The following is a 20,937-nucleotide window of genomic DNA, read 5'->3' on the forward strand; positions in this document are numbered from 1 at the left end:
TGGTTAGAAGTGAGCAGGCAGTCACTATTAATAGTTAAGAGGTTCTTAGTACTGAGTAAATATTTAATAGCGAGAAAATTGACCAGTGACCAGTGACTGAGAGAGTGAATAGCGAGAGTTGCGAATAGTGAGCAGTGAATACTCAGTGAATTGGAAATACTCATTAATTTATTGAAAATATTCATTTGAATGGGAAATACTCAGTGAATTGTCAGAGTTGAGTTCTTTTTGTTTCGTGAGCGTCTTTTACAGCCATTGAATTGTTTAGTGTAAAGAGACGGTTTATAGCGAGTTGACATTGAAGTTATAGTTGACATTGAAGTGATAGTTGACATTGAACTGACAGTTGACGTTGAACTGTTAACATTGCACTAGTTGACATTGAACTTACAGTTAACATTTGATATAAGAATTGGACTGAGAGACAATTGAATAGGAACCTATTGAACTTATTCAACCGATAGTACTCGGGAACTATTGAGACCATAGCTAACTTGGTGAACTGATTCAACCCATTGAATCTATTGAGTCTATTAAATCTATTGTACCTATTAAATCTATTGAATCTATTGAATCTATTAAATTTATTGAATCCGTGAATCCGATTGTAATTTGAACCAACCATGCCGGATAACATCGTGGTGGACTCATTTCTCATTGGCAAAAGCTTCGGACAGCCCTATATGCCAAAGAACTTCACAGAGTTGGTGTTCTTAGTCACTATCATACTGAGAATCTGGCTAGTCCGAATCAAGGCATGGATCCTTCTAACATATTTCAATGACAACATATATCCCTGGAATTACTTTTATTTAGCAAGGGATTTGTTTCTTGCATACTTGGTAATAGAGAGGTTGTCGCTGGTGTTCTCGTTTGTTTACGGCTACGGTGTAGTGGGAGCCACCAAGAGAATTGCCCATTCTGTCAGCACAAGAGTCGCCAAATTCATCCTTTCGTTGCCTCCAATCAAGAAGAAGATCGATGCTGAGTTACTGTCTACAATTGGCAAGATGGAAGGCGAATTGATGAAAAATGATGAGAAGTTATTGCAATTGAAAGAGTTGCCAAACGAGGGATTAAAGGCTGACGTCATTGTTAAAGAATTGGATAAGTTGCAAGAGTTGAAGCACTCCAATTGGCTAGACGGAAGAGTGAGTGGAGCCGTGTACCATGGAGGAGATGAGCTCTTGCAATTGCAGTCGACAGCGTATCACAAGTATTCCGTAGCCAACCAATTGCACCCAGACGTGTTTCCTGGAGTTAGAAAAATGGAGTCCGAAGTTGTCTCCATGGTTCTCAATATCTTTAATGCACCACCGGAAGGTTGCGGAGCAACCACATCGGGTGGAACAGAATCACTTCTTTTGGCTGGGTTAAGTGCTAGGGAGTTTGCCAGACAGCATAAGGGTATTAGCCACTTTGAAGTGATAGCTCCTGTAACTGTACATGCTGGAATTGAGAAGGCATGCTACTACTTTGGAATGACTCTTCACAAGGTCGACTTGGATCCAAAGACATATCAGGTGGATATAAATAAAGTAAAAAGACTTATCAACTCTAATACCGTGTTGTTGGTAGGCTCGGCTCCTAACTACCCTCACGGTATAATTGACGACATAGAGGAACTTTCCAAATTGGCTGTAAAGTACAAGATCCCATTGCACGTCGATGCCTGTTTAGGTTCCTTTATTGTATCTTTCTTGGAGAGGTCGAAAGTACACGGCGAGGCCCCTATCCCTCTATTTGACTTCAGACTTCCAGGTGTGACTTCTATATCTTGTGATACCCACAAATACGGGTTTGCACCAAAGGGTTCATCGATCATTATGTACAGAAATCCACAGCTTCGTGAGTGCCAATACTACATTCTGACTGATTGGACCGGTGGAATGTATGGATCTTCCACCTTAGCAGGTTCTAGACCTGGAGCGTTGATGGTGGGATGTTGGGCGACACTTGTGAATGTTGGTATAGCAGGTTATGAGAAGTCTTGTAGAGATATTGTGTCAACATCCATGAAGGTCAAGAAGGCCATCAGAAATGATAAAATTTTAAGAAAATACCTTGATGTGATTGGAGAGCCAATAGCATCAGTAATTGCATTCAAATTGAAGGATGATTTCAAGCAATTCAACATCTATCAATTAGGAGATGTACTCAATAAAAAGGGATGGCACTTTTCCACTTTGCAACGCCCTTCAGCGCTTCACTTTGCCTTCACTAGGCTTACGGTGCCAGTTGTAGATGACTTGTTGGCTGATCTCGTGGAGTCAATCGAGGAACTCGTTGAGAAGACGAAGGACTCCGCTGCATCAAAGAGCGACACAGCTGCACTTTATGGTGTTGCCGGAAGTATTAGCACTGTTGGTGTTGCCGACAGGGTCATTGTAGCCTTCTTAGATACATTATACAAAGTTTAGGTAGGAAAATTCTGTAATTATATATATATATATATATATATGTACCAAGAAATGAATATTAATGAAATTAACTGGAAAGATAAAGATAAATTGTAGGATATAGCCAGGTCAAATCAAGAAGAGAAGGAATGACGTAATTGCGAGATCCAGAAACAAACTACAACCATCTAAATTTAATTATTCTTGTTACAAATGGGAATCGAGGCTTAATTGCTGTTACAATTAAGATGGACTCTCACTAAACTAATTCCCTTGCAGATATCCTTCCTCATCACCTCTCACGCTCTCACACTATCCCACTTCAACACCAACTCACTCCCAATCCATCCACATAACTACTCACATAAGTCATCTACACCAATTCGCAGCCTCTGGACTCTGCGGCAGCCAAGTCCTAATTCGGCAATAAATGACTACCGCGGCAAAATGCCCAACTTCCGTAGATAACAAAATCAGTGAAACACAATGGATGTATTTCTTTATTTATCCAGTTAACAACCAAAGTTTCATAATAAACACTCCTTTCAACGAAAGATCTGAAGGATTATAGGGCTGATCTCACAGTTTATACACTTTTTTAGTACATCTACCGTTTAAGAGTGTAATATATTTGGGATATGGTTACGTGTTCAGACATCTCATTCTTGTCTGGATTCTTTAGTACGCTATCGTGCACTTCATGGATCTTTGCCCAGCTACCACAAATCGTCACCAACTACCAAAATAAGTCTGCCGAGGGGATATCGCCATCGTTCTTACTTCTCTGGTTCTTGGGAGACTTCCTCAGCTTCACTAGCTGCTTGCTAAATGACGCTGTGCTACAGTTCCAGCTCTACTTGAGTGTATTCTTCTTATGCAACGATGTCACACTCTGTTTCCAGTACTACTACTACAACAGCGTCTACCCAAGGAAATACGGTGTCTTGAAGTACGCACCAGTAAGTGGCGATGAAGCCGTATTGGTAGGAGGCTCTGAAATCAATACCGTTTCCGTTCATTCCAACGTTAATGCTGTCCATATAAGGCATGGCAAGAACCAGGAAGACCAGGATGGCAAAAACAGCCCAGAGAGCTCGATTAGTTCCACCCCAAGCAGTTATAACTCAATTAATGACAACGGTAAACCTAGTGTGACAAGATCAGCTGCCTTCGCCGTGGTCCTTAATGCAGCTGGTACCGCTGCTATGCCCATAATGAGTCTGACAGATAGCACTGGAGATGAGCCATTTTCTAGTAAAGAAACGCTCGGATTGGTGCTAGCATGGGGCTGTACAGTAGTTTACATGGCATCAAGATGTCCCCAACTATACAAAAACTACATGAGGAAGTCAGTGGATGGAATATCGCCGGTATTGTTCGGAGCAGCATTGCTTGGAAACTTGACGTATACGCTATCCATATTGACTAGTTGCGAGTTTGTTTTTGGAAACGATAAATCGGAGTTCATCATGAAGGAGTTACCATATATTATTGGAAGTTCTGGGACTATCGTGTTTGATATAGCCTATTTCTACCAGAAATTCTTGTACAAGAACACAGGAAAGAACACATTGGTGATGTCGATGGAGAACTGGAGCCATTTAAATGTTCTGGGGAAGAGAGTGCGGGCTCCGTACTAGTGTAATAGAACGATACTTTTCTTATCGAGGACTTCATTCACTACCATCGCATTATTAGTATTATTAGTATTATATTTATTTATTTCATTTCATCTATTCATACAATTCGGGAAACTGAAATTTAGAAGGAGGTACGGCAATACAAGATTTAGAAAGGTATTCACTAAAGTAATATCATAGTATCATATCAAAGAGGAAAAGTTTAAAACAAAATTTCCAATAAAGAGTCACTCCCAAGAGCCCACCATAAGTATAACCTTACGATTTTCAAACCCTCCATCACTTTACATTACGTTCCATACTTTTTGCAATCTTTCTTAAGCCGGTATAACTCCGATTTGGTTTACAGTCACGTGACCGCTGGCGAATTTTTTTTATTCTGCAAAATGCTTTTTATTGTAAATTGGATTATAAACGCTACAGTTGTTTTATTATACATAGTAGAGGAAAGGGTATAGATGTATGTGATTAGGTCGTTGGTGGCAGATAGGAGCGTGAGTAGAATACGACATTCGCTTTTTTACGGAAATTTGCGAGGTTTAGCCACAAGTATCAATGATAATATTGTAGATATTGCTAATAAAAAAGAAGACGGCCCGTTCAAGTTATTAATTCGTACGCTGCCGTTTTCAGCAGGAGGTAAAAAGATAGAGGACTACACGAAACTCGCTGTAGATACGTATCCGAACCCACTTTTCAGCATGCCAAAAGACCAACTTTTGAAACTTTCCCTACCGGAGTATAAGCATCTATTGAATATCCCATATAGGGTAGTTGAGGAACAGGATATGTTTTGCTTGAATGTAATAGAACTAGTGAATGAAATGATTATAGAAGATCCCTCGAAGGCAGCTCAAATGATCCAGTGTATCAAAGACGAAACAATGAGAGAATTGGTCTTAGCAACATTATCGAAAGCTTTCGAAAAAGATAGCATAAAACGTTCCATACTAGACTTCATTATCAATCCGACAAGCAAAGTTTTTAGATTGGGATTTTTCAGAAACTTAACTAATATCTTACACTTGAAAGGTGGATCTACAGAACAAAAGTCGCTGTTGTTATTGAATTATTTGCGGTTACTTGCATTAACCAATACAGTAAACCCAGAACCACTATTATTGACCACCGAAGTTTATGCAAAAATAATGCATAATACTCCATCTGCAAAGTTCAGTGAGCTATATCTGTACTTTTTTCATATAAACATCCAGACTAACCTCCTTGAAACGATTAAAGTCTTAAAGAAAACGTTACTGAGAGGATCACAGAAAGAAAAGTTCATATTAAGAACGGGTTGGATAAACCCTAAATGGCACGATCTCTTAGAGACTTCATTTTCAGAGAGTCATCAAAGAAAAATGATCAACTTCTTCAGTGTCGATGATCTACGTGAGTTTACAGAGAGAGCTGTAAAGACTAAAGATGTACCCAGTGCCAGTTTGTATTTGAACTTGTTGGTTGCAAAGTTCGAGCATAAATGTTCCACAGCAAGTTCCCATCGTCAAGCAGATGACTCAGAGGTCTTCGTTGATGTTCAAACTGTCGTGAGAGTAATTGTTGGTTATTTGATGGTCTTCAAGGGACCGAAGAGCTGTCTTCAAGTTCTACGGTACTGTGTTAAAAACCAACTTGATGTCGAATTTTCTTTACTTATTACAATCATGAGAAATCTCCGACTCTCTGGGCATTACCAGGAATCCCTTCTTTTGATGAACAACATTCCTTTGCAAAATCTTTCCGAAGAGGACAGAATGAGCTTGGTAGAAGAAGTATTAATGTTGATTAAAAGTAGATATCCGGCATCCCCAAAAATTTTGATAGGTTACACTTCTGCAATATTTAATGGGCTGACTGAGGGGGAAAATGAGGGATTGAACCTCTTAAATAAATTGCATCTACTAGAATTATCGCATGGAAGTGGGGAGATGGGCGAAATCTCCAGCTTTGATTCAATCCAAAGGGCCACCGTAGATCAGAGGTTGACTGGGTTTCATTTTACGTCAAACACCTTGGCTAACGTTTACGAAACATTGTTGGACTCTTTCCACAGACGCGATTTGACACCAACATTTATGAATAGCTTGTATGAGCGGTATATTGGTGTCGTCATGGACTCATTGAAATCTCAAGATCTCATTACCCCTTTCACGGCAGAAGCAATGAATGACAGAGTAATCAATAATCTAATCTCCTACTTGCTTAGGTCGAGGCCTGGAGGAAAGGCCAACTTTTCTATTGATCATTCCAAGGAAAGGTTCGATGTTGCAAAACGCATTTTTACAGACTTCACTGAAAAAGTGAGATTAAGTAGAAGGAATATCACAATCTCATTGATGGACTTGTTAATTCATACCTCCTTAGAAGTACATGGTGACTATCAATTTGCATCTAAAGTGATAAGATATTCAAGAGATAATCACGTTCCATTTACATTCAATCAAGTTTATCCATTTATCATATACCACTACAAAAGAAAGGAATTCAAGACTGCAGAGTTATGGTATAAACAGTTGGTGAACCTGGGAGCGAAGACAATTGCTCCACTGGCTAAAAGCCTATTTAAAATAGCTCGTGAATTGAATTGGGATGTTAATGGTTTCGTTTATCGTAAGAAGAATATTCACCGCAACTACAAAGCTAAAGAAGAGCTTTTAAAGATCCAGTCGGATCCCGCCATATTTATCCGCGATAGAGAGACTGAAGAGGTTGTGACCGATGAGCTAATTGATGGAGATGAGCCCCAAGCGAACAGCTCTAATGTGAATTTCAGCGACGAGTTATCTGCGTTGATGTACGCTTCGACCTCTAAGCAATAAAAGAAAAGGAACCAATGGCAGTAACCAGAGCCATTCTGCATAGTACTTGTACATAGATAGCATATATTTATACCTTAATGACTAATGACAATACAACTCAAGTCCTTCATTTGTAGTCGATTATCTGTTTGGAAGCTGGTGATATTGCAATAGAATTCATGGGTCCTAAAAACTGCACCGTACTACTCTTGCCATATCTACGTTCCTTTCCATCTTAAAATATGACCACAAGTAAGTGCACAAGTAACTACCCAAATAACTACCCAAGTAAATCCCCCCCCCCCCCCCCCCCCCCCCCCCCCCCCCAAAGTAAATCCTCAAATAACTACCCAAATAATTACCCAAGTAACTCCCCAACCACTGCCACTATTGCAGCCACACAGCCATTTATCCCTTCAAATCTGACCTTCCGTGACGTTACTGTCCTCACTACTAATAACATCACCTAATTACTGTTTTTGCATTCTTTCGTTTATGTTGTCATTTTGTCCCAATGCGGTAATTTATACAACCATTTTTATTTTTTATGCCCACTGACAATTTGCGATGTCTCAATTAACTAAGAAGAAGTAAAGGTGAATGTTTTGATTTGGAAAGGGAGTTTTGTGTGACTATCGTCTATAGATTGAAGTTAAGATTCAAATCTGAGTAGGTAGCTTTCGAAGAAGGTCAAAAAACGGATTGAATTTGAGGCTATTACTCATTGAGTGGATGCAAAACACACCATAACATTGGGATTTGAATATCGTATAACCACCCCATAGAAAGCCCAATTACAGTAAAAGATATTTGTGTTAGCAACGAATGAACATCCACGAAAGTTCTGTTAGAATATCCCAAGAAGACCTTCAAGAACAAGCAAAGTACAATTGGACAAGAGAATCGGAAGCTACAATGTCAGCTACTCAAATCCAAACACCACAGAAGGGATCCCGATTATCACTGTTCCCAAATAAAAGGGGAATAGAGGTCATGGATGTGGACTCCCTGGATCTCATTTCCACTATTGTTGCTGATGCAAATGAACATCACGAATCAGAGTTGGATAGAGAGCATAAATTTGATGTCATCGCCACTAATGTTAATAAGACAATACACGAACTCAACGCTATTTATAATCTAATAGGATACTCGACGCAAGAAATAGAAAGTAAAAAGTCCGAGATCTTCTCCCATATTGAAGAGACCATATCCAACTTTACAGCAAGTTTACAAAGAGAGAAAAGCTCGATTGAGAACGAAACAGAATGGTTACGACAGCAAATAAGAATAATCCTAGCAATGATAAACGACAACAAAGGAGATAAATCATTGTCCTTACTTGAGAGAGGACTAGTATTTAATGATTCACATTTATACGAAGAAGGATACAAGGAAGAAGTCTTACGAAAACTCTCTCAGATCCAGCAAAGAAAACAAAGCTTCTATGTCACATCACCTTTCAATGAGAGTACCCTTCGGGACGAGCAAGATAACGAGTTGAATTATGAACAACAATATGATTACATGTTGAAGAATATTCCACACCTTTCATTAATGCAGTTAAAGAGTAAGCTAAATTCCATCTTCCTTGAAGTTCTTAAGGTCTTTGTCCAACTATTGAAGAAGCTTAATGAATTAAACCTTGAATACGTGAACAAAATGGAAATTATAGGAGATTTCCGTTCTCCAGATGCCAATGTTCAAATTATTTCAGCTCTTCCATCTAAAGAAGATGCTGAACAACATCGCATTCTCATAGGCAACTTTGAATCAACGATACGAGAATTGAATCTAGAGAAGAATTCCAAGACATTACCAGGAAGATCTGGGAGCCAGAACACATTCATTGTATCGAGTCCAAGAAAGGCTAGGAAAGAATATGAATCGACGAATATTGAGGCATCACCTCCAAGACCTCAGGAAACATCTGATAGTCAAATTAACTACCTCAGGGACATTAACTATCAAATCGTCAGAGTGATACGAGGTCTCAAATTCACAAAGATAACCCCAGATATTCTTTCAACTATACAGAAAGAGATCGATTCTTGCAATTTAGAGTTACAAGCAAGAAGTGAAAAGCTCAACCAAATAATTGAAACGTGTTTTGAATTAATAAACTCCTTGCATTTAGGCGATGATCAAATAATGGATATCCAAAAGCTGTTTGAGATACGCAATTCGGGAGAGGCCACAAGCAATGATAATGATGGATATTTCGATGTGGATACCCTCAAGTTCATTCAAGCAGATCCAACACAATTTGGTTTAAACGACGCCCATATTACGTACCTTGAAAGGTTTTCACAAGTACTTCAAAAGATCAAAGATTCAAAGCAACAGAAATGGGACCAATATGTAAGCTCATGTAAAAGCTTATGGGAAAAGCTTGGGGAGAACTCGGAATACACAGAGAACTTCTTAAGGGCAAACAGTGGTCTCACAGATATATCATTGATGAATTTAAAGCTTGAATTGAACAAGTTATACATGAAGAGATCTGAGTTTATTGACAGTTTCATTGCAGACACTAGAATTGAGATCGAGAAGCTTTGGGATGTCTTATTCTACTCGAAAGAACAAAGGATTGAATTCCCTTATTACCACTATGATGCAAGAAATGATGAAACCGACAAAGAGTTGGTTTTGTCAGAACATGAGCAAGAGCTTGCTTTATTGCAAGAGGAGTACAAGGCAAAGGAGCCGGTTTTGAGCTATTATGACCAGTTGAATGACTTAATTCAAGACCAAGTATTCTTACGAGAATCATCCAAGGACTCATCTAGATTGTTGAGCAAGAACTCATGCAAGATCTTACTCCATGAAGAGAAGATTCGCAAGAAGATTAACAAGAACATGCCAAAATTACTCGAAACCATCAAGGCTGAGGTTGTGAAATACAACAACAAGGCTATACAAGAAGGAAAGAAGCCATTAATGGTCAACGGAGAGGACTTCTTTGAGAAGTTATTACTAGTGGAGTCTGAACAAGCCAACCAAGCCAATAAAAGACCAGCTGTGAATAGACAAAGAAAGACCACTTCCTCTGAATCTCCTCCACAGCCGGTGAAAGGACGAGCTGCAACAATATCTCCAGTAAAACGGGGAAGATCACCCACTTCGATGTCAGCAAGATACGGCACTCGAACAAGCAAAGCAGCAGCTGTTCCTTCGAGAAGAACTTCTCCTTTGAAGTCCACAGCAGGTCCAGAGGGTTCAGTCAAGAAGACAGTTGTTCCTGTTCGTACTCACAGAACTCTATCCGAAAAGACATACAACAACCCTACTACAATTAGGTTAACTAACGCTATCAACTCAAGCATTGGAAGCCATACTTCATCCCGATCCACATTAGACAGTCCAATCCAGTTTACTTCAAGAGAATCTCCAACTAAGTTTGTTGCAGCTCATCTCCAACCCCTTAATACCCCTTTGATTGCAAATTCGTTCCTGAACAATCAGAACCCGGAGATCTATGAAGACACTATTATAGACTCGACTCACCAAATGAACTTTTCAAACCAGCATATGAACCTCTCCAACATATCAAGGGGATCACCATTGAAATTGAACGGTAGCCTTGGTAATGGTGTAAGTTTACTATCATCAAAGCTGAGATTCTCGCCAGTTCGGGAGGTACAACTTCAGAAGGAGAACTCGTCGCCTTATGAGTTCTCTCCTATCAAATTAAGTATGAAGAACTCTTTCTTATCTTCTAGAGATAGCATCCCAACAGTTCCTTCGTCTAGACGAAGAATCAGCGTCACTACTTGTGATAGTTCCACTTTAGTTGGTGATGATTATCAGACATGGAGAGATGAAAAGATCAAGCAGATAAATGGCTTGGATTAAAGTTTACAAACATGATACGCTAGCAATGACAATTTACTTCGTCTATGTATTACTATTTAGGCCGTTACGACAATGTATAAACACGTTAATTAATAAACTATAGAATACCCGGAATGCTAATATAATACATCTCTAAAATGTTACCATGGTAATTCATTGAGTGTGAGATTGACGATGACACATTATTCACGATTGACTATTGGATTCTTTATCTAAATGGAGGTTGTCTAGGCCGGCTTCTGCTGCATCTAGATTCAGTTCACTTTTCAGTTCAACTTTATTACCGGTGAGAATCTCATCGATGTTTTGGCTGTTCGCGATAATACTATCTCTCTCATCTCTACCTGGTGCATCATCATCGTCGTCATCATCCTCATCCTCTTCGTCTTCGTCCTCGTCGTCTTCATCATCATCTTCTTCTTCTTCTTCTTCATCGTCATCATCATCTTCTATGGCCTCTTCATCCTTCTTCTTCTTCTTCTTTTCTTCTTCATCATCCTCTTCATCATCCTCTTCGTCAGGGTAGCCTCCTAGCTTTATGACAATTTTATTTACGATCTCATTCCAATCCATCATCCCACCCATACCAATGTCACCATAACTTCCTACAACCTTTTCCACGGGCTTCAATACCTCTATCCAAGGCATTTCTTCTGAAATCAATCTTAATTGACGTTTAGTTGTAATGGCATTGTATGAATAACTGACCATAGCGGGAGCTAAAAGAATCGGATATGATGTATTCCATGCTCTTATGACATTAGTTAACAAATTGTCACATAAACCCAAGGCTATCTTACTGAGCGTATTAGCTGTCAATGGGCACACTACGAGGATATCAGCCCAACGACGGAGTTCAATATGTAAAACCGGGTCCAGCCTTGTCTTCCATGTGCTCCATTCGTCTGCATCACGCCAAACTCTAATTTTCTTGACCGTTTCTAAATGGGTGAGAGCCTCTTGTGAGATGAAGTTTTCACTTGACTTCGTCAATATCAATTGAATTGAGAGCTTTTGCGGTGTGTAGATCTCGAAAAGCTTTGCTATTATGAGTTTTATCTTCAAAGTAGATAAGGCTCCGCATACGCCTAGTAAAACGTGGATTTTTCCGTCGTCAGTTGGTAGACGAGGGTCGATATTAGCGTTTTGCTCGTTGGTACCCAAAGTTCCCGTACCATTTGTTCCTGTCGTAGCAGGAGCATTGAAAGATGTGAGCGAATTCGATGAGCCCACACCCAGGTTAGAATTCTTTTCGGGGTAAATATTACTGGTACTATTGTTGTTGGAGTTACTGAGAAGACCGCTTCCAATTTTACCCGTACTAGACGAGTGTGGCTGGTCTGAACCACTATTGGATCCACTTCGTGAACGGTTGATTACCTTGCCCGGTCTCAAAGTTTCGTTGACGTAAAAATGAGCATGTACGGAGGGCACTTTATGGTGGGTGTTGTTCTTGGGAGGGTTTAAGGTGTAATCTAGGGACGAAACCGAGTCGTTATGTGGCAAGGTACCGGCTACATACCCGGTAGAGCGTATTTGAGGCGACGGAGTCGACTGAGCAAGCTGTGCAATGGAATGATTCTGGTCGATGGTGTCGCCGCCAGCAGCCAAACGCTCTCGCTCGTTCAAAATCGCACCGCCAGCCTTTATCGTTTCACGGCCAGGCTGGGCAGACGAGGGAGAGACTACGGGATGAAGAGAAGTAGGAGACAAGTTTGTTCTAGAAGGTCCGTTGTTGAGGATAGGAGGAGGAGACGGGCATGTAAGGTTGGAGATGGCGAGATCTAAAGGTGTTGGTGCATTGGAATCGATGTTGGTGTTAGTGTTTGACTGTGGCCCCGTAGAGGTTGTGGTAGTAATTGGTCTAGTAGTGGTAGCAACGGCGGCAGAGGGCTCTTTATCAGAAGCAGGAGCTTCGGGGGTTTCTGAGGGCATTGCAAAAACCAATCTGCTGCGGAGTTGGAAACCTTATGCTTCTGATGAACACTAGATGTGCCGGGAGTGATTGAATGCGTCGGTACAAACAATCTTGCTCTTAAAGACAGATTTCTAATCAGTGTATAAGATCTTTAAGGAGAGATTCAAAATTTTCTTTGGAAAAGCCGTGAAACTCGTGTGATGAAGGTCATGTGATCTGACAGAAAGTAAAATGTTAGTGGAATGACGTTGACGTCTTGGAGTGTTGGAGTGTATACGTCATGTTTTCAGTGTAACACGACAGATTATGTAACGTGACTACTGTGGAAGGGAAGAGTTCCAGATACGGGGAAGATTGTTCATACAGGAAGTCATACAGAAAGTTATAGAAATCAATAGAAGCCTTAGAGTTACGATGTGAAAATGGTACATAGGTTATAGTGATAGTTGGAGTTATTAGTGGTCGGTCATGTGACCACTCACGAGATGCTGATAAGCAAACACTTAGCAAACTAAGCAAAATTAAGCAGCAACACAAAGACAAACACACACATTCACTATGTCTTCCATAATCTCTGTTTGTAACTGTAAAATGCTTCTCTCATTAATTAAACGGTGGGCCTGCCTATAATTCTTGATTCCGGTAATCACATCCGAAACAGCGCGGAAGCATTATTATCTCATCATAATCAAAGACCCACAGTGCCCACCACCACAGGTGGGTCCATGCTTGTCATCGTCTGCTTTCGGGGCGAATTATGGACATGTCACTGTCCAATCTTCAATTAGCAACTCGCGACATTGGGGAGTAAGGAAAGGGATAATAAAAAAAAAATTCTGTGTAATGATGTGTATATTCTGTTGTAATTTAGTCCCCCCTCTTCTCATGACGTCATACCCCAGCAGAGCGAACAAGGTACAAATTCAATGGGATAACTAAACTAGCGTCTGCGTGTACATGGCACATATACGGCATAGTTGGTGGTTCTAGTTCAACTGCGGCAAACACAAGTGATCCCAATGTAATCAGAGTACACCACAATACTAATGGAGTCCGCAGCAACTTAGTCGTAGTTGTGTAACAGGACGAATTTGGGCGCGAAATTAATTCCTCATTGGGACGATGGTTTACGTACAGGTATTGATTGCATTATCATGAACAGTAGCATTTTGCAGTCGTTATTGGATTAAATAGGGGTGGTTAGGCTAGGTGTAATTAGGCTAAATGTAGATGTGATAGCCGTAAAAATTGGTAAAGATGTAGTACAATAAGGTGGCAATTTTAGCTGCGGTACGCTTTAGCAAGAATACAAAATACTTGGCACATCCATTGTGTCTAAAGTGGAAAGCTATGTAACACATTTAGAAGTAAACTAGAAAGTATATTAGAGCTATACAATACTATATTAACAATTACTATATTATTGGGATTGAAAACTGATATTAGAATTCAAATGGTATGTTACTGAAGAAATTATGGCAATTTATGAGCAGATCGGGATAAATAGGTGCTACTTCGGGCCAGTACCTACGGCTAGGTCACTAAATGAATTCACTAACTCTCGAGCCCTTTCTTCATCACTCATTTCGAGTTGAGACTTTTTAAATAGCTCCTCTTCCCGCTTGCTCCTTGAAACTTTGTGACTTCCGCTTGAGGATAGCTGGGGTTCATCCAATGATCTTGGCTTATCCTCATTACCATCGCTCGCTGATTGTGGTGGTGGTGGTGTCTCTTCCTTAATCAAGGCAGGATCACTTGGTACGCCTGGGCCGCCAAATTGAGGGGGTAAAGGTGAATGCATGTTATACAACTGGTACGAACCATCAGGAGCAAGAGCTGGAGGTACAATTCCGTGGGGATGTTGTGGGTTGTTAGAATTGAAATAGTATGGATAAAATAAATAGCCCGGCCCCCCAGTTGGTAAAATTGGAGCACCGGTATTATTTCCCCCATAATAGAACTTTTGTTGGAACAGATTTCTTTCAAATGCTAAATTACTTATTACTGATGACCCTCCAACCTGGCCGACATGGTAACTATTCCCGCGGGGATTATACTTCGGATTATAGTTATACGATGACAAAATGTTGGAAGAGTTAGATGCGCTGATGCTCGATGTCGGTGTCGAATATGCTGAAGACGAAGGAGAAGTACCAGCCGATGGAAACAATTGTTGTATAACATAGTTGTTGTAATCAGGAAATTTATCATATCTTACAGTAAGCGATCTTCCTTCGAATTCCATGTTGTCGAACATTTCGATTAATTTATCTGATGATTGCCTGTTCCCTGTCGTCACGATTGCAAAGCCTCTACTTTTAGATAGCAATGGTTGAGGAAGAATTGGCTGTATTTGATGATGTATATCACCTTGTATGGGGTTAGAATGACCATAGAATGATTCATCGAACGAGGCTGATCTTTGTGTCCTCATATAAGCTTGGTAGCCATCCTCCGAACCTACTGAGGTAGATCCTGGCGAAATGGATTGCATGGGAATTTCCACTCGTAATATGGAAATATTGGCGGTTGGGTCCAACTCTCTAGATCTTGTTACCATGAATTTCTTGAGAGAAGCCCAATTCGATGAATATGGCACATTTCCAATAAATAATCTGCAAGGGTTGACTTTAATAATTTCACCTTCTTCTTCATCTCTTATAAAAATGAATGGTGGTTCTTGATCCGGGTTGTATTCCACTTCTTCGTTTCGTTCCAATTCATCTCCTTGCTGTACGTCTCTATCTTCCAAAGAAATGGACTGTTCATCTCCTAAATCTACACGGTCTTCGGTTGTAGGTGAGTTTTCTGAAGAATCGTCCAATGTGCTATCACCTGACTTACTCTTGGAACGGTTATTGACCATATTCATTATAAAATGGGGGACCGGCTGCTTATTTGCATAACCTGTAGAGACGTTGGCCCCGCTGCTGCCTCCACTAAGCAGTGTGGTAGAAGCTGAAGATATCGAATTCTTGCTTGTAAAGCTATTTGTTCTAGATGTTTTCCTAGACTCAAAGGATTTTGAAGATGAGGACCTTCTTGACAGATATTGCCTTGGAGGAGTATGAATTCCTGGTGGGTTTGGCGTGGCTCCGATACCACTTCCGTAGCCTGGTTGTAGGGGCATTAAGCCACCTAAGAGATGAGGAGGCACTTGGAATTGGTGAGGAATCGGGGGTAGATGGTGAGGCCTATGAAGAAGATGCTGCTGCTGCTGGTTCAGTATGTTGTGGTGACCAAATAGAGGATTATTGTATTCATACGATGCAGAGAGCAGTCGCTGCTGTTGCCCTGGTTGTGCCACAGGAGGTGGTTGTGGACCTATTACATGTCCACTAGCTCCCCCCGATATTCCACTATTGGGCAATCCCAGTACATATCCTGGGTTTGTAGCTAAAGCATGATATGGGTTGTAGATTAAAGGAGAATTAATTAAAGACGAACCATCCTTGCTTTGATTTACAAAGTCAGTTGAGGGGCTCCCTGTAAGTTTCACATCCAAAATTTTTTGAAGCCATTCATAACCGTTCAATATTTCAATAAGCTTGATACAGAAATTCCAATTGGCAGTCTCTAGCACAGCAGAGGTTGACCCCAGCAAATTTTCACTCTCTGGATCCTCTTCGTTATCGGAGGATTTGTCTTGATCTTTATTTGATCTCTCAGCTGGATCGTGGTTGAAGCGTATTATTTGGTACACAGTGGAATTTGGGTCAAATTCCATCAAACTTGTCTGAATGATAGAGTCTATCAATTCTACGAGATTCTGCTTTGTAATGGACGTTGGTAGGTTAGCAAAGTGTACATAGTACAAAGTGTAGGGGTAGTACAGTTGCACTTGCTGGTGATGCTGTGAATATAATTTGTTAGCATTGGTCCTTTGCGGTATTCCCTGGGTATTTAGTGAAGTTGAACCAGAACTTCCTGATCCAGAATAACCACTAGAATTGGAGCTATTCGGACCACTATTTACAGTGTTAATATGTGTGGGATAAGATGAGGGTATGAATGGGGTGGCATTCTTATTAAACGTGGTAGTCTTTGTACCATCCTCGTGGACAGCCGGAGTAGACTCATTCTTCATGATGACGGTATTAGTAGAGATGATCCACCGCTGGTATTATTATGTTCAAACAACGATAATGTCGATTTTTCAGTTTCACAATTACAATGAACACTAATCAATCGGAGAAATTGGCTGTATGAGATTTGGGGGAGTGTCCCAACGTGCTACGGATCAATTCACACAATTGAGTGCCTACAAGGCGTATGATAAGTAACGAAAAATGGATACGATATAATCTAGTGTAGAGTAAGTAACATTGGCAATAATGCCTAAAAGAAGCTAGTAGCATAAACCATATAAACACCCAGAACCGGATTGCATTCGGAACGAAATCTCGCTCTTGGAACTGTTTCTCCCTTGTAATGCGAGGGGCACATTTCAAGACAGGAAGTGGGCACGAGAGAGGCTGAACGGACCACCAAGAGATACATGCGTAGAGACTAAATCGGGCCAAGACAAAACTGGCTTAATTGGGCGACAATGGCACTGCCAAGGGTACAGAGGTTGGGATGGTTATACAGTTAACCTTTCGCTTATATGTAAGATATTTCCTTTTGTAGCAGGGTTTGGCTAGGTGATAATTTTATGGTTCGAGAGAAAAATTGAACATGAGTCGACTGTGGGTCAATTGGCAGTGCCTGGGAGTCTATTGGTGTCAACGACGTTAGGGATAAGGCGTTGCACACGGAGTAAAGATCTTCGGTGATCCGTCGCATACCGAAGACGATAACGGTGTTGAAGGAAACCAATGCGCTGAACTACAGGGATTGGACCTTCTTATGCAAAATACGGTATTACTAAAACTACTAGCAACACTATGTGTAACACCAGCGACAAATTCTATGTCAAAAAGGTGTTATACAGAATCATTGCTAAGCACATGCCCTGCGCTGCTGTGCTATTTCTCAACCCCTTAAAAGAAGCTCTTTTTCACGCCCGTTACACAGAACAGATAATTTTTATTGGCACTTTTCATTGCGCCAGACGACAAGCAACTACCACTGCTGGAACATGCATACCTCCGGCAATACCAGCAACATCTACCGGGTCTCGTGTCCCTATGGCATTTGCTTGGAACCCTATAAACTGCCCACCCTCCAGCCCTAATGCGAAAACTGTGGGCACGATGTCCCATCTGATACCAAAAAAAATTAGTTCGCCTAATTTTAAAAAATACCGTAATTTTCCACGCCAGAGATAAGGGATTGGAAGGATTGTGTAGGAAGGAAGTAGCACTTGTAGAATGGGGGAGTGGATAGAGTGAAAAATGGCAGTGTACAGTGCCTTGATGGCGTGGACCAGCAGTCCTACCAAGAACAGAGCAAATAAGTCGACATATAGTTACTTCCGCGGTTATTGTAGATCTTTCTTGGAACACTGCAGTGGCAGCACCCTGAGCTAGGACAAGTTGGTGAAGAAAGTAAGGTATGCATTCAAAACTTACTAGCTTTAAATATACGAGCAGTTTCTGGTTGTTACTGGCGTAAAATGGCGTATGCGGACATTCTGGGCATGTAAGACCTCGGTAGTTCATGCCTCCGATTGTCCACAAGACATCCCACCATTACATGGTTCCCAAGAACGGTGAACAAAGTCAAATTTACGAAAAAGCGCTGACACGAACTGAATGTGAACGATGCGGCATGGACCCACAATTTGAATACACGAGTGAGGCTGGTAAGTCTCATTGGTGCAGTATAAGTGTGGAAAGTGACATTGAGAAGTTAAAAAATACGTTACGACATTTTTTGCAGCTAGTCTTCAGTGACGTTCTTCGATGCTTCACCGCGGCTACAGAAGGTGCAAGGGCGGCTAAATAACCGAGAACACAATGCTGAGTTCTTTCACATAGAGTATTATTTGCAAGGTGGATAGGTTGCAACCGCTACAGATTATGGTATTCAGAGTTTTGATCTTCCTCTTACTTATTATAGTCTTTTTAACTTAGACTCACAACAGAAGGAGCATACTCTAGTCGCCGATCCCCGAAATGGAGGAGATTTCAATGACACAGAAACAAGATGGTAAATCTGCTCCAGTCGTCGTTAGAAACGAAGCTCCTTCAAATTCACATTTGACAGAGTTGAAGCCGACCCAAGATGAATTACTGCCGGTAGTTGGAAAACCACAAACGAAGTTGGAATTCACAGAACATGGAACAGAAGAGAACTCAAGCATTTTCTGGAATTGCATTATCCTATCAACTACCTCATTTCCCTTAGGTTGGGATGTCGGCACAATGGGTAACCTTATAATAAGCAATCACTTTCCCTTCCATAACTTGGCTGATCTCCAAACGGGTTTGCTAATCTCAAGCTTCAACATTGGCTGCTTGATCGGATGTTTGACTTTAGCCAGGATTTCTACCTACGTCAAGCTCAGAACATTGATTCACTCAGCCAGTCTCTTTTACCTTGTTGGAACAATTCTTGAGATGTTCTCTCTCCATTACCCCTATTTGTGGTTGTTCGTAGCAGGTAGGTTGATCTGTGGCATAAATTGTGGTACTCTATGTGCGGTTGGACCTATGTATATGCTTGAAGTAATGGGTGAAAATTTTCCAAGGCGGGATCTTTATTTTAGCATGTGGCAAAGTGAAGTTTGTATCTCAATTCTAGTGGGGAACGTATTGCTGGTTTTACAACCTAACATATACCCAACTGTTGTGGAGATAAGCAAGATAATATTCGTGATACTACTTGACACTCTCATATGTACAGTTCCTGATCTCAAACACCCCACTCAGGACGATGCAAGGGAAAGCAAGGCTTTCAAGATCACAGTATTAGAACACTTCCCTGAAGGAAATTCACAGTTACTCAAATGCTGCTTAGTAATGTCATTTCAGCAGTTAACTGGAATAAACTACTTCTTCTACTTTGGATCCATTGTCTTTGCAAGCCCCCTTGCTTGTATTTTCATGAGCCTTGTCAACTTAATTGGTTCATTTCTGAGTGGCTTCGTCCTTCAATATCTTGGATTGAAACATGTTTTGGCTGTATGCTCCTTCTTAATGGCCTTGGTGATGGGAGCGTATGCAATGATGGGTATACTTCTGTCAAGTCAACATCAGGTTCTAATCATTTTAAGCATGGTTTTTATATTACTCTTCTCTTTAAGTTGGGGGCCTGGAAGTGGAATTTTGAATAACTTACTAAGCAAAAATGACCCGAAAATTATATCTGTTGCTGTGTCCTTAAATTGGATAACAAATTGGTTCGTTGCCATTATTACACCAACAATGATAAAACTTCTAGGGTTCAGTTATGGCTTCTTTTTTGCTTGCAATCTTGTTGCTATGGGATGTTTTATTATGAAATTCATTCCTCGACATTGATTTGTTGATGTTTAAAAATAGAAAATAAAGCCACCAATCAAGAATCGATAGGTAGAAGTTGCCTATTTCCGGATTGTCTCGGTTGTTAATACGAATAATAAGCGCTGCTGGCAGAATGAAGGTACAACAAACCAAGTCAAAAGTTTAATTTGAAATCAAAACAATTTTTATTCTTTGTGGCATGCTAATGGAGCCGTAGTCTATTTCATTCACTAGCAATTGGATAGTGTGAACATTTGTATCGTATCTGAAATGGCGACGATCCAATAAGTGCAAAAAAATATTATTAGGAGAGTCATTCCTCAAATTCACATCTAGCTACTTGTATAATGCATGCTATTTTAACTTCTTCGTCCTTTCTTTGACATTTAGGAATCAATGTATTCCCCCTTACTTGAAACCATTTCTTTGGTCAACATTTATGTCATAATATGTAGCGAAAATGGAACTGTCTTTTTGTAAGACTGCACTTGTCCTGGCTGAACAGACAATACATTCGGCACTTTAAAGGAATTATGCTGTGCTCAACTCGCGGCTTCGACGTAAAAACCATACATATCCGTGGGAATCACGGAAGAAGGAGTGGAATTCCAAATCTCCCCCTGAGACGAATGATCTGTTTGATAACCATGTTTTTTTTTTCTCTGCGAGCACCCACTGTAGCATATTATCTTGAAATCTCGATTACGCTATAAATCACCCCGTAAAAACAGTCGCTAGCATTATTCTGTTGTTTTTAGTCATGTACCCAAATATACATCCGCTTAAACTTGCGATAGTGAGGAGAAACAAAGCGGGAACCAAAGTTTTACCCTGAAAAAAAGAGGCACGAGTTTCCTCTCACAACTTTAGCAAAAAGTAGATACAGTTTAAGTTTAGGCAGCTTTAAACATAGCTTGCATTGCTGATTTCCATTCGTAT

The 20,937-nt window shown here is 40.5% G+C and overlaps 8 protein-coding genes across 8 annotated transcripts; 5 read left to right on the forward strand and 3 right to left on the reverse strand. All coding sequences in view use genetic code 12, as the record gives it.

Annotated features, from left to right (window-relative positions):
* The first annotated feature begins 404 nt into the window (after positions 1-404).
* Positions 405-2,729, forward strand: RJT20DRAFT_17449 (sphinganine-1-phosphate aldolase). Its single transcript, XM_064919230.1, has one exon. The coding sequence runs from the start codon at positions 624-626 to the stop codon at positions 2,418-2,420; it is 1,797 nt and encodes a 598-aa protein (XP_064777649.1). The 5' UTR covers positions 405-623; the 3' UTR covers positions 2,421-2,729.
* RJT20DRAFT_17450 (uncharacterized protein) lies at positions 2,730-4,179 on the forward strand. Its single transcript, XM_064919231.1, has one exon. It carries the CDS (start codon positions 3,038-3,040, stop codon positions 4,037-4,039), a length of 1,002 nt encoding a protein of 333 aa, XP_064777650.1. The 5' UTR covers positions 2,730-3,037; the 3' UTR covers positions 4,040-4,179.
* A 305-nt stretch (positions 4,180-4,484) lies between these two features.
* Positions 4,485-7,128, forward strand: RJT20DRAFT_124849 (uncharacterized protein). Its single transcript, XM_064916354.1, has one exon. The coding sequence runs from the start codon at positions 4,741-4,743 to the stop codon at positions 6,856-6,858; it is 2,118 nt and encodes a 705-aa protein (XP_064777651.1). The 5' UTR covers positions 4,485-4,740; the 3' UTR covers positions 6,859-7,128.
* A 200-nt stretch (positions 7,129-7,328) lies between these two features.
* On the forward strand, positions 7,329-10,723 carry ASE1 (Ase1p). The gene has a single exon (XM_064916355.1). The coding sequence runs from the start codon at positions 7,663-7,665 to the stop codon at positions 10,690-10,692; it is 3,030 nt and encodes a 1,009-aa protein (XP_064777652.1). The 5' UTR covers positions 7,329-7,662; the 3' UTR covers positions 10,693-10,723.
* On the reverse strand, positions 10,724-12,724 carry RJT20DRAFT_124852 (phosphopantothenoylcysteine decarboxylase complex subunit). Its single transcript, XM_064916356.1, has one exon. It carries the CDS (start codon positions 12,625-12,627, stop codon positions 10,879-10,881), a length of 1,749 nt encoding a protein of 582 aa, XP_064777653.1. The 5' UTR covers positions 12,628-12,724; the 3' UTR covers positions 10,724-10,878.
* A 1,164-nt stretch (positions 12,725-13,888) lies between these two features.
* Positions 13,889-16,954, reverse strand: RJT20DRAFT_17468 (uncharacterized protein). Its single transcript, XM_064919234.1, has one exon. The coding sequence runs from the start codon at positions 16,695-16,697 to the stop codon at positions 14,121-14,123; it is 2,577 nt and encodes an 858-aa protein (XP_064777654.1). The 5' UTR covers positions 16,698-16,954; the 3' UTR covers positions 13,889-14,120.
* Positions 16,955-17,526: 572 nt separating this feature from the next.
* RJT20DRAFT_17466 (uncharacterized protein) lies at positions 17,527-18,389 on the reverse strand. The gene has a single exon (XM_064919233.1). It carries the CDS (start codon positions 18,211-18,213, stop codon positions 17,593-17,595), a length of 621 nt encoding a protein of 206 aa, XP_064777655.1. The 5' UTR covers positions 18,214-18,389; the 3' UTR covers positions 17,527-17,592.
* Position 18,390: 1 nt separating this feature from the next.
* On the forward strand, positions 18,391-20,088 carry RJT20DRAFT_17465 (major facilitator superfamily domain-containing protein). Its single transcript, XM_064919232.1, has one exon. It carries the CDS (start codon positions 18,670-18,672, stop codon positions 20,014-20,016), a length of 1,347 nt encoding a protein of 448 aa, XP_064777656.1. The 5' UTR covers positions 18,391-18,669; the 3' UTR covers positions 20,017-20,088.
* Positions 20,089-20,937: the final 849 nt, after the last annotated feature.

Source organism: Scheffersomyces xylosifermentans (assembly GCF_036884685.1).
Source record: "Scheffersomyces xylosifermentans strain CBS 12540 chromosome Unknown RJT20scaffold_1, whole genome shotgun sequence".
Taxonomy (NCBI): Eukaryota; Fungi; Ascomycota; class Pichiomycetes; order Serinales; family Debaryomycetaceae; genus Scheffersomyces; species Scheffersomyces xylosifermentans.